General features: G+C 50.9%; 1 protein-coding gene across 5 annotated transcripts in view; it reads left to right on the top strand.

Moving 5' to 3' along the window:
* Window positions 1-12,968, top strand: part of PPP1R16A (protein phosphatase 1 regulatory subunit 16A) — a 45,427-nt gene that overhangs the window by 23,737 nt on the left and 8,722 nt on the right. For all 5 annotated transcript variants that reach the window (XM_039330176.1, XM_039330180.1, XM_039330177.1 and 2 more), the window contains exons 3-4: window positions 8,223-8,293; window positions 9,813-9,958. In XM_039330176.1, coding sequence (XP_039186110.1) covers window positions 8,223-8,293; window positions 9,813-9,958 — 217 coding nt within the window. The remainder of the gene's footprint in view (window positions 1-8,222; window positions 8,294-9,812; window positions 9,959-12,968) is intronic.

Genomic DNA, 12,968 nt, shown 5'->3' with positions numbered 1-12,968 from the left:
AATAGAATAGAATAGAATAGAATAGAATAGAATAGAATAGAAAATAGAGTAGAGTAGAGTAGAGTAGAGTAGAGTAGAGTAGGGTAGGTTGGAAGGGATCTTGGAGGTCATCTAGTCCAACCCCCTGCTCAGGCAGGTAACCCTATACCATTTCGAACAAATGGCTGTCCAGTTTCTTCTTAAAAACTTCCAGTGTTGGAGCATTCACCGCTTCTGGAGGCAGGCTGTTCTACTGGTTAATTGTTCTCAGTATCAGGAAATTTCTCCTTAGTTCTAGGTTGCTTCTCTCCTTGGTTAGTTTCCACCCGTTGCTTCTTGTCCTGCCTTCAGGCCCTTTGGAGAATAGCTTGACTCCCTCTTCTTTGGGGCCGCCCCTGAGATACTGGAAGGCTGCTATCCTGTCCCCCCTCGTCCTTCTCTTCATTAAACTAGACAGAACCAATTCCAGCAACCGTTCCTTATATGTTTTAGCCTGCAGTCCCCTGATCATCTCTGCTGCTCTTTCTTGCTCTGATTGCAGATGTAATCTCCACGTGCCCATTCAACAAGTCAGTCAGCCACAAACCACAGAAGCAAAGCACCATAAGATGTTGTTACGATTGCACTCATTGTATCATCCACATCACCAGCCCTCTCCTTTTTTTTATATCCCAACTGGGTTTATTGTTTCATTTTCATTGTTTCTGTCTTGGACCCCAATATTTAAAGCATTGCTTTCCGTTCCACCCTTTGCTGCATCACCCACATTCCTAAATATCTTTTTCAACATTTTCTTTCTTTGGTTCAACCCCAGATCGTTTCATCACTTTTCTCTTCCTGAAGCCATCCTACTTTCACTCTCTTTTTTTTTCCCTCATTCTTTTTTTCTCCCAGGCCCGTTTTTTTTTCTCAAGATCCACGCTTTCCGCTGCCAAAAAAACTGGCTGACTCACATTCAGAACCTCTGATCTTCCTGGTATCGGTTTCTAAATCTCTGGATCTTTCATCATAAACAGTCAGATCTGTCATCCTTTCAGATGTGCATTCCTCCCTTCGCTACGTGTGCGCATGAATGCACTTTAATATTCGAAACAAAGGCCTTTTTCGGTGCGGCTTCTCGTCAGTCGGCTTTCCCATTCATTCTTAGCTATCCATAAGCAGCCCAGCCCTGGGCCCTGTATTCCGGTCTTCATCCCATCCATCCAGTCGTGTTACTTAGTAAATAATTCCCCCCCCCCCCAAAAAAAAAATCTCGTTCATTTACAGTGTTGCACAATTTTGCCCATTTTTGAAAAACCCACTTATTTGAGGATTTCTAGTTTCCTGTGCATCCAGAATAGATGTGGGGTCTCTGATGATGTTATCTAGTTTGGTCATGAAACATCTGCAAGAAAAACCAAGCTCAGAGAATACCCAGGGAGGGAGGGAGGGAGGGAGGGAGGGAGGGAGGGAAGAGAGGAGGAAGGAAAGGAGGGAGGAAGGGAGGGAGGGAGGGAGGGAAGGAAGGAAGGAAGGAAGGAAGGAAAGAAAGCAGGGAAGGAGGGAAGGAGGGAAAGTGGGACGGAGGGAGAGGAAGGAAAGGAGGGAGGGAGGAATGAAGGAAAGAAAGATGGGACGAAAGAAAGCAGAGAGGGAAGGGAAGGAGGGAGAGAGGGAGGGAGGGAGTGGAAAGAAAGGAGGGAGGGAGGAAGGAAAGATGGAGGAAGGAAGGAAAGGAGGAAGGAAGGAAGGAAGGAAGGAAGGAAGAAGAAAAGTAGAGAAGGAGGGAAAGTGGGATGGAGGGAGAGGAAGGAAAGGAGGGAGGGAGGGAGGAAGGAAGCAATGAAGGAAAGAAAGATGGGGTGAATGAAAGCAGAGGGAAGGGAAGGAGGGAAGGATGGAGGGAGAGTAAGGAAAGGAGGAAGGAAGGAAGGAATGCAGGGAAGGAGGGAGAGAGGGACGGAGGGAGAGGAAGAAAAGGAGGGAGGGAGGAAGGCATGAAGAAAAGAAAGAAAGATGGGACAAAAGAAAGCAGAGAGGGAAGGGAAGGAAGGAGAGAGGGTTGAAGGGAGAGGGACGAAGGAAGGAAAGATGGAGGGAGGGAGGAAGGAAGGGAGGAAGGAAGGAAAGAAGGTTGGTTGGTTGGTTTCCTCTTTCAGAAATGGAGGTGAGCATCTTGTATGCTGGCTAGGCTCACCCGGCATCCGGTCTGGCTAACATGGCATGGAGCAGTTCTGCAGACCAGCACATTGTCTTAGCCTCTGGTGTGAACTATCATCTATCGCTCGACAAGTGGCATAAACAAAACACCCAGCCATAACAGGGTTTCCTTGTTCTGTGAACGTGGTAGCTACGTCTTGTTAGCCTGGGTTTAGCGTGTTGTGCGAACCCAACCATCATGTCCCACCTTTGGAGTAGGAACTTAGCTTGCGATTCAAGACGTCGCCATAATGGACGGCCGCTTGTCGGAAACGGTATATACATAGGCTCTCCTGCTTGAGCAGGGGGTTGGACTAGAAGACCTCCAGGGTCCCCTTCCACCTCTGGCCTTCTACTCTTGTTTTCCTGAGAGGTAAGCTTGCTCCACCTCCACCAGGTGTGTCTGTGGGGCGCTGGCCCCTCCCCTGTGCAAAGGTGGCTTCCTGGCTGCCCACCACAATCCTGCTGGGCCTTTTGCCAGGCTAATTAGCCGGCTAAGGTGAGTCTTGGATGGAACAGGGTGGGTGGTCTCAAAACAGGAGTCCTTTCAGACCGCCAGATCCCACCTGTCCCAGCAGGAGTTGAGAGGGGATTAGGGTGGGCTGGGCTGAGGCCGCTGCTGGCTCCCTCCTTCCAGAGCCGGCTTTTCTGCTTCTACAGCCAGGCTCCGAACGGGCCAGCTTGCCACGGGACGATTTAACAATTCAATTCGATGGTTTAAAGTCAATTAAAAAGTTATATTAATTTTCGTCCTCTGCATTTTATGTGTGTCCTTCCTTTAATTTCTTTGATATTAGTGTAACTCTTGTGCCCCAGCGAGTTGGCCCTGGCAAATTAGAATTGAATAGAGCTGGAAGGGACCTTGGAGGTCTTCTAGACCAGCCGCCTGCTTAAGCAGACCAGTTCAGACAAGTGACTGTCCAGTCTCTTCTTAAAAACCTCCAATGATGGAGCAGCCATGATTTCTGGAGGCAGGCTGTTCCACTGGCTGATTGTCCTCGGTGTCAGGAAATTCCAGGTTGCTTCTCTCTTGGGTCAGTTGCCAACCATTGTTACTCATCCTTCCCTCTGGTGCTTTGGTGAATAACGTGACCCCCTCTTCTTGTGGCAGCCCCTCAAATACCGGAATACTGTTATCCTATCCCCCGTTTCTTCTTTTCTTTAAACTGGCCAAACCCAAGTCCCGCAGCTGTTCTTCCTATGTTTCGGTCTCTAAGCCTTGGATCATCTTAGTAGTAAAGTTGGAAGGGACCTTGGAGGTCATCTAGTCCAACACCCCTGCTCAGGCAGGAAACCCTACCCCATTTCGGACAAATGGTTGTCCAGTCTCTTCTTAAAAACTTCCAGTGTTGGAGCATTTACTGCTTCTGGAGGCAGGTGGTTCCACTGGTTAATTGTTCTCACTGTCAGGAAGTTTCTCCTTAGTTCTAGGTTGCTTCTCTCCTTGGTTAGTTTCCACCCGTTGCTTCTTGTCCTGCCTTCAGGGGCTTTGGAGAAGAGCTTGACTGCCTCTTCTTTGGGGCAGCCCCTGAGATACTGGAATACTGCTATTATGTCCCCCCTCGTCCTTCTCTTCATTAAACTAGACATACCCAATTCCAGCAACCATTCCTTGTATGTTTTAGCCTCCAGTCCCCTAATCATCTTTGTTGCTCTTCTCTGTACTCTTTCTAGAGTCTCAACATCTTTTCTGTGATATGGCAGGGGATCTTCAAACGTGGCCCTTTTATGTCTTGTGGATTTCAACTCCCAGAACTGCACTTAACAAATTGTCTCGCTTAGCAACAGAAACGTTGGGCTGGATGGTGGCCGTAAGTCAGGGACTGCCTGTTTTCGGAGCATTGACTCAGGGTCTCCGTTTCTATGGGCAGAATCTCCTCCGTTTTCCGTGCAGGATTTCGGGGCTGGGCTCTGCAGCTGCAGCCTGTTGCTGGGGCCGCAACGGTGCCTCAGCTTAGCGGGCAAAATTGTGGGTTTTTGTGAACTCCAGGCTCCCTCCTGCCGCTCCTCCACACCCTGGGCTGTTACTTCCTTGTCAAAAGGTCTCAGTTTGTTGTGGGTACAACAGACAGTTGTGTCTACGATTGTGTCTTTGCCCGTTTGTTCAGTTTCTCAGTTCAGTGAAGGTTAGGTTCCTGGCATCCTTCCCTGTCGACACCGACAACCAACAACTCCTAGCTAACTCCAGCTGCCCTGGAGCTCCCGGCAGTTTTGACCAGGCTACTTGCAATGAAGACAGGCTTGAGGGGGTCTCTGACTCTGGGTCAAGGTCAGGGATGGGCAAGTATGACCCCTTGATTTATTTATTTATTAAAATTTATAGACCGCCCCATTCCCGCAGGACTCCCTGGCGGCTAACAATAAAAACACAACATAACTTAACAAAACAAACAGTACAAGAACAGTCATCCAGGGGTCAGATTTTATAAACCCCAGGCCTGCCGGAAAAGCCAGGTCTTAAGCAGCTTGCGGAAAACCAACAGGGTGGGAGCGATCCTGATCTCCGAGGGGGGGGGGAGCTGGTTCCAAGACGTGGGCGCCATCACAGAGAAAGCCCTCCCCCGCGGCCCCGCCAAATGGCACTTGATGATCTGTGGACTTCAACTCCCAGAACTCCTGAGCCAGCCACGCTGGGGAATCCTGGGAGTTGAACTCCACCAGTCGTGAAGGGGCCATATTTGCCCACCCCTGGGACACTTTTGGGGTTTAACAGAATAACAGACTTGGAAGGGACCTTGGAGGTCTTCTAGTCCAACCTCCTGCTCAGGCAGGAAACCCTATACCATTCCAGACAAATGGCTGTCCAGTCTCTTCTTAAAAACTTCCAGTGATGGAGCACCCACAACTTCTGGAGGCAGGTTGTTCCACTGATTAATTGTTCTCACTGTCAGGAAGTTTCTCCTTAGTTCTAGGTTGCTTCTCTTCTTGATGAGTTTCCACCCGTTGCTTCTAGTTCTGCCTTCAGGGGCTTTGGAAAATAGGTTGAACGCCCCCCCCCTCATCTTTGGGGCAGCCCCTGAAATACTGGAAGACTGCTATCATGTCCCCCCTGGTCCTTCTCTTCATTAAACTAGACCTACCCAATTCCAGCAGCCGTTCCTTATATGTTTTAGCCTCCAGTCCCTTAATCATCTCTGTTGCTCTTCTCTGCACTCTTTCCAGAGTCTCAACCTCTTTTTTACATCGTGGTGACCAAAACTGGATGCCGTATTCCAAGTGTGGCCTCACCAAGGCTTTATAAAGCCGTATTAACACTTCCCGTGATCTTGATTCTATCCCTACCCCCTAGTTCAGGTGTGGGCCCGACTTGTTCATCTTCTTGTGCACCACAAATAGGGACTTTCTCAGGTTCCAGCAGTAATTGCCCTGGTCTAGATTGAACCATAACAGCCTGGTTGTATTTTGGCATCTAGTTTCTCAAATATTGTGATATGAAACTGGAGATAAATCCAATCCAGACGCCCTCGTGACCAACAGAACGTGCAGTGTGCCATCCCTGCAGGAAGGTTAGAGGACAGAATAACAGAGCTGGAAGGGACCTTGGAGGTCTTCTAGTCCAACCCCCTGCTCAAGCAGGAGAACCTATACCAAGGATAGGCAACCTTGGCCCTTTTATGACTGGTGGACTTCAACTCCCAGAATCCCTGGGCCAGCATGGCTCAGCTTGGAAACCTCCCCCTTTCCCCTCAGCATGGCTGGCCCAGGAATTCTGGGAGGTGAAGTCCATGAGTCATGAAGGGGCCATAGTTCCCCCATGCTGCCTCAGGAATTCTGGGAGTTGAAGTCCACGAGTCATGAAGGGGCCATAGTTCCCCCATGCTGCCTCAGGAATTCTGGGAGTTGAAGTCCACAAGTCATAAAAGGGCCAAGGTTGCCTACCTCTGGCTAGGCCTAGGCCGCTTTATGACTCGTGGACTTCAACTCCCAGAATTCCTGAGCCAGCATAGGAAAAACCATAAGCTCCCTTGATGACTGGTGGACTTCAACTCCCAGAATTCCTGAGCCAGCCTGGCTCAGCTTAGAAACCTCTCCCTTTCCCTTCAGCATGGCTGGCTCAGGAATTCTGGGAGTTGAAGTCCACCAGTCATGAGGGGGTCGTAGTTCCCCCATGCTGGCTCAGGAATTCTGGGAGTTGAAGTCCACGAGTCATAAAAAAGTCAAGATGGCCTGCCTCTAGCCTAGGCCTAGGCCGCTTTATGACTGGTGGATTTCAACTCCCAGAATTCCTGAGCCAGCATGGCTCAGCTTGGAAACCTCTCCCTTTCCCCTCAGCATGGCTGGCTCAGGAATTCTGGGAGTTGAAGTCCACCAGTCATAAAAGAGCCAAGGTGGCCTAGCCCTGCCCTAGGCCATTCCAGAGAAGTGGCTGTCCAGTCTCTTCTTGAAAAACTCCAGTGATGGAGCACCCACAACTTCTGGAGGCAACTTCTGTTCCACCGGTTAATTGTAAAGGGAAGGGCAGAGAGAGTAAGTCGGCGTGTGAACAGAAGAAGCCCCAGAAAGTTCTATATGCAGGACAAGGTTAAACTCCTGGATTTTTGTTTTAGTTGAAGAGAGGGAAGAAGACAACAGTCCTGTAGCGATGACAAAACACAATAGTCGAAGTAACTGTTCAGACTCAGTCCGAAACCGTGTCTTCTAATCGAGGGGGGAATGTCACCATCCAGAAGGGCGAGGAGCTGAAAGATCTGAATCAGAATTGCGCAATCTTTGGCAACCTCTAGACTTGTGGACTTCAGTTCCCAGAATTCCCCAGCCAGCAAAGGATTGTTTGCTGGGAGGTTTCCCCACGCAAACATGGGATGGGAAAGCATGCACATTGGTGAAGGGCAGCATTGCAGGCCCTGCCCACAGCCAGGCGCTCGATCCTGACGGGGCTCAGGGTTGACTCAGCCTTCCATCCTTCTGAGGTTGGTAAAATGAGGACCCGGATTGTTGGGGAGGGGGCAACATGCAAATAATGCTTTGACACTGAAAACCACCCAGAGGATGCTGTGAAGGGCTATAGGGGGACCTATGAAGTAATTCCCACAGCACCGTCTCGTCTTCTCATCTTTCCCACTCTCTTCTCCTGTTGGTTTCTTTTGTTGTTTGTAACTTATGAGTAATGATTGTCGCTATGATTTATGACCTAGGTAGGATCTATAAACTTGCTGTTTATATGTACACTGAGAGCTTATGCACCAGAGACAAATTCCTTGTGTAACTGATCACACTTGGCCAGTAAAGAATTCTATTCTGTTCTATTACATTCTATTCTATTCCACATTCCTATTCTGTTTTATTCTATTCCTATTCCTATCATGATTCTGTTCTATTCTATTCTTATTTCTATTCTATTCTATTCTATTCTATTCTATTCCATTTCATTCCATTCCATTCCATTCCATTCCATTCTATTCTATTCTATTCTATTCCTATTCCTATCATGATTCTATTCTATTCTTATTTCTGTTCTTAATTCTATCCTATCCTATCCTATCCTATCCTATCCTATCCTATCCTATTCTATTCTATTCTATTCTATTCTATTCTGTTCTATTCTATTCTATTCTATTCTATTCTATTCTATTCTATTCTATTCTATTCTATTCTATTCTTATTTCTGTTCTATTCTTATTTCTGTTCTTAATTCTATCCTATCCTATCCTATCCTATCCTATCCTATCCTATTCTATTCTATTCTATTCTATTCTATTCTATTATTTCTGTTCTTAATTCTATTCCATTCCATTCCAATCCAATCCAATCCAGTCCAATCCAATCCAATCCCTTCCAGCTTGTATTCCATTCCATTCCATTCCATTCTTAATTCTATTCCAGTCCAGTCCAGTCCAATCCAATCCAATCCAATCCTATCTAATCTAATCTAATCTAATCTAATCTAATCTAATCATCTATTCCCTAGTCTAGTCCAGTCCAGGTCCAGGTCCAAATCCAGTCTAAATGCTATGGCTAAACGCTCTTTTCCCGCAGCAGAGAGGGCCTGGCCTGGCCTGGAGAGGGACGTGTGTGGGGCCAACCCCCCCCAGCCCCTCATCTGAGACCTGTGTTTCTTTTTACAGTTCAGCAGCTCCTTCAGAACGGCCTCAGCCCCGACCTGTGCAACGAGGATGGACTGACCGCCTTGCACCAGGTGAGCCCAGGGCTTTCCCACCTTCTGGGCCAGAGGCCCGGGGCTTTTTGCTCTCCCCACAGCAGAGCATCCCCCCTCCGAGCCCTCACGGTCTCCCAGGGGTTCCTGCCTGCCTGGTGGTGCCGCCGTCTTCCTCTGGGCAAGTGGAGCCCCAGCACGCCGGCTCACTGCCAGAGCCGGAATGGCAGACCTGGAGATCCAGAGCACCCCCGACGGGGGAGGCTGCCTCCTAAGCTGTCGTCAGGGCCTGGGGGGGACCTCGGGAATGAGGTGCTGGGGGGGGGCCTTTCATGACCGCCTTGCTCAGCAGTGGGCATCCGGGTCTCTGTTGTGCTCATAAGTCGAGGACTGCCTCCGGTTTGCAAATTGGAGCTGGAAAGTCCGTCCTGGAGGCCGGATCCTTCTGGAGCCCTTTTGCCCTCTAACTTCTGTCCCCTTACAGCAGTGGTTCTCAACCTTTTTAATGCCGCGACCCCCAACCGGTCATAAGTCGAGGACTACTCAACCGGTCGTAAGTCGAGGACTACTCAACTGGTGCAGCACCGTTTGCAGAATGGGACTTTTGGCGGGCTCAGCAGGGCAGAGACAGCCTGGACCATTCCTATTGGCTTTGGAAAGCCAATAGAATTAGACTCTATTCAAGAGAGTCTCTTCGATTGGCTTTCAAAAGCCAATAGAATAAAAGGTAGTAGCACAGCTAAGGAAAAGGGGGAAAAAATGGCGGACTGCATTGTTTGGCGACCCCCGTGAAATGGTCGTTCGACCCCAAATGGGGTCCCGACCCACAGGTTGAGAACCACTGCCTTACAGGCAGTCTCCGACTTACGACAGCTCGCTCAGTGACTGTTTTAAGTTACAGCGGCACTGGAAAAAGCAACCCCACCATCCCCTTTTGTGCCCTTCTGACTAAAAAAGCCAGTGGAGACGCCAGGCTCACTTAGCAACCTTAATGGCCGCCGTCATTCACTTCACAGCCGTGGCAAAGAGAGGTCGTAAAACGGGACAGAACCCACTCCACAAATGTCTCGCTCAGCGACATAAATGGTGGGCTCAGTTGTCGTAACTCGAGGGCTGTTTGACCGAGGCCTCCACGTCCGCCTCCCTCAGCTGTTCTTTCCCCGTTCTCTTCCCCTGGCGCTGCTCCCTCCATTCTGTGGGGAGGCCACGTTGTGGGTCCCTTCTTGGCGTTGCGGAAGTGATATCGGGAACATTCCTAGGTCGCTTTTTTCAGCCTTGCTGTAACTTTGGTCCCTGAATGCATCGTAGCACAACCGCACCCCCCCCCCCCGTTGCCGGCAGTGGGGAAAAAGCCGTCATACGTCACGACACGTCAGGTGACGTTGTGAGTGTGACACCCCTGCGCTGTAGTGGGAAGGCAGCAGGGTGGGCAAGGGGGAAGAGGCTTAGGGCTGCCTAAGGCTGCTCCCCTCTCAGCAACCTTGCGGCCGTCGGGGACTTCCTGTCCCAGCCACGGGACGATCGCCCCCCACCCCACCAGGCCTTCCTCCCCTCTCCCCAGTGCTGCATCGACGACTACGGGCGGATCGTGGAGCTGCTGCTGGAAGCCGGGGCCGACGTGAACGCCTGCGACAGCGAGCTCTGGACCCCGCTGCACGCTGCCGCCACCTGCGGACACCTGCCCCTGGTGGGGCTGCTGCTTCAGAGGTACGGGCCGCTCCTTTGAAGGCTGAGTTGGGCTTGGGGAGGGGGTCTTTGAGGGTCTGCGCTGGCTCTGGCCCCAGAGGGCCACCCTGCTGGGCAGGGGCTGCGCCTGAGGGTGGGGAACCCGTTGGTGGCTTAGGGGTCCTTTCGGCAATTGGGTGGATTTTGTGAACAGTACAAACATGGACGCTTTTTTTCTTCAACCGCTGAGACAGGCAGGAGACTTTGGCCCAGTTCCTCTCCTGCCCCCCCCCCTTCAGGAAATGTTGATGTTTACGTCCTTCTTTTATTATCTTTACGAACAACTCAAGGCAGCAATCAAGCCTGTCGTTCCTCCCTCTTCCTGTTGTCCCCAAACAACGACCCAGTGAGGAGAGAGGAGTTGAGAGGGAAAGACTGGCCCAAAGTCACCCAGCCGGCTTTCATGGCTAAGGCAGAACTACAACTCACCGCTTCCTGGTGATTGGCCCAAAGTCACCCAGCCGGCTTTTGTGACTAAAGCGGGACTAGAACTCACACATCTCCTGGTGATTGGCCCAAAGTCATCCAGGTGGCTTTCATGCCTAAGGCAAGACTAGAACTCACCGTCTCCTGGTGATTGGCCCAAAGTCACCCAGCCAGCTTCCATTCCTAAGGCAGGACTAGAACTCACCGTCTCCTGGTGATTGGCCCAAAGTCATCCAGGTGGCTTTCATGCCTAAGGCAGGACTAGAATTCACCATCTCCTGGTGATTGGCCCAAAGTCATCCAGGTGGCTTTCATGCCTAAGGCAGGACTAGAATTCACCATCTCCTGGTGATTGGCCCAAAGTCACCCAACTAGCTTTCATTCCTAAGGCGGGACTAGAACTTCCTCTCTCCCGCCTTGACCACTAGGCCAAGCCACCACCTGGATAAGAGCATCCCTTGTCATTAGCACTTAGCACTTAGACTCGTATACCGCTTCATGGTGCTGCCCAGCCCCTCTTGCCCCCAACGATCTGAGCCCACCTTGAGCCGGTCAGGATCGACCTCCTGACAGTGGGCAGAGTCAGCCTGCAATGCCGCCTTCTGGCCCCTGCGCCCCCAGGGCTCTCTACGCCTTTCTTTTAAGCACTGGGGGTGGTCACTGCTGCCAGGACTCCTGCTCTGTCCCCCGCCTTCCTCGCTTGGGGAGGGGCACGGAGCCTCCGATGGTCTTCCTCTCTTGCTTAAGGAAGCGCCTCCACATTGACACCCCCCCTCGCATTCCCTCGGGATTCCCCCCCAGGGCCTTTTAGCTGGTCGGTAAATCTTTGGGAATCACGCACGCCATCCCAAAGGACGAGGAGCGTCGCTTCCTGTCTCCACATCTAAGCCTGGGGAGGGGGACGCGTCCTAGGATCTCCCACCAGGCCACGGCCAAAAAAGTCTGAGTGGCAGAGATTCCCGTGGCTTTTCCCGCGGGCGAGGAGGGGGTCGCTGGCTCTCCTTGGGCAGTGGGGGGAGACCCTAGAGCAGTGTTTCTCAACCTTGACAATTTTAAGGGATGTGGACTTCAACTCCCAGAATTCCACAGCCAGCATTGCTGGCTGTGGAATTCTGGGAGTTGAAGTCCACATGCCTTAAAATTGTCAAGGTTGAGAAACACTGCCCTAGAGGGAAGGGCAGCGTGATGGCTTTAGAACAGGGGTCTCCAACCCCTGGACTGTGGACTGGTACTGGGCCGTGGCATGCCAGCAACTGGTCCACACAAACAAGTAAAGCCCCATCCGTGGGATGCAGGCAGCACACGAAACCACACACCCTCCGGTCCGTGGAAAAACCTCTTGTCATGTTACTGGTCCTTGGTGCCCAAAAGGTGGTGGGGGGTTGTTCTGCTTTAGAGTATTACAACAGTTCCTTTAGTGACCCTTTAGGGCAGGGGTAGGCAACCTTGGCTCTTTTATGACTCGAGGACGTCAACTCCCAGAATGCCTGAGCCAGCATGAGGGAAACTATGGCCCCTTCATGACTCGTGGACTTCAACTCCCAGAATTCCTCAGCCAGCATGGCTCACCTTGGAAACCTCTCCCTTTCCCCTCAGCATGGCTGGCTCAGGAATTCTGGGAGTTGAAGTCCATGAATCATGAAAGAGCCAAGGTTGCCTACTCCTGCTTTACGGACTTATGGCCGTTTTTCAGGACTGTTGCGGCATTCCCAGGGTCGTGTCATCAGATGCTCGGCAACTAACTCATACTTACGACGGTCGCAGTGTCCTGGATAGGGGGTCACGTGATCCCCTTTTGCGACCTTCTGACAACCAAGGTCAATGGGGAAGCCGGATCCATTTAACAACGGCGTTCCCCATTTAGCTGTTACAGCGATTCAGTTAACAACCGTGGCCGGGGAAGTTGTGACACTGGGGCAAAACTCACTGAACGAAATGTCTTGGTTAGTGACAGAAATGTTTGGCTCGGCTGTGGCCGTAAGCCAAGCACTGCCTGCCTTGCATTATTTTAATGTTGCAAAGGTATAATAATAGTAATAATAATAAAGTTGGAAGGGACCTTGGAGGTCATCAAGTCCAACCCCCTGCTCAGGCAGGAAACCCTAGACCATTTCAGACAAACGGCTGTCCAGTCTCTTCTTTAAAACCTCCAGTCTTGGAGCATTCACCGCTTCTGGAGGCAGGTAGTTCCCCTGGTGAATTGTCCTCACTGTCAGGAAGTTTCTCCTTACTTCCAGGTTGCTTCTCTCTTTGGTTAGTGCAGATCTTGCTGTTTTTAAGAAGAGACCGGACAGCCATTTGTCTGAAATGGCACATAGGGTTTCCTACCCGAGCGGGGGGTTGGACTAGAAGACCTCCAAGGCCCCCTTCCAACTCTGTTGTTATTGCAATCTTTGCACTGCGGTCTTCATTGCAGTCCTTACGTCACAAGACGGTAACATTGCGACAGTGCCTTATTGCCTTATTTTTAAGTGAATGATCCTGGCAGCAGCAGCCTGGGGGTGGGGTGGGGGGCTGTGGGGCGAGACCCCTCCTTCCCGCAGCAGCCTTCTCCGTCTCTGCCGGG

The sequence above is a fragment of the Crotalus tigris genome, unplaced genomic scaffold, assembly GCF_016545835.1.
Source record: "Crotalus tigris isolate CLP2741 ecotype Arizona unplaced genomic scaffold, ASM1654583v1 scf7180000024426.592134, whole genome shotgun sequence".
NCBI classification, from domain to species: Eukaryota; Metazoa; Chordata; class Lepidosauria; order Squamata; family Viperidae; genus Crotalus; species Crotalus tigris.
Note: the sequence above shows the minus strand (reverse complement) of the source record. Positions and strands in the feature narration are given on the sequence as shown.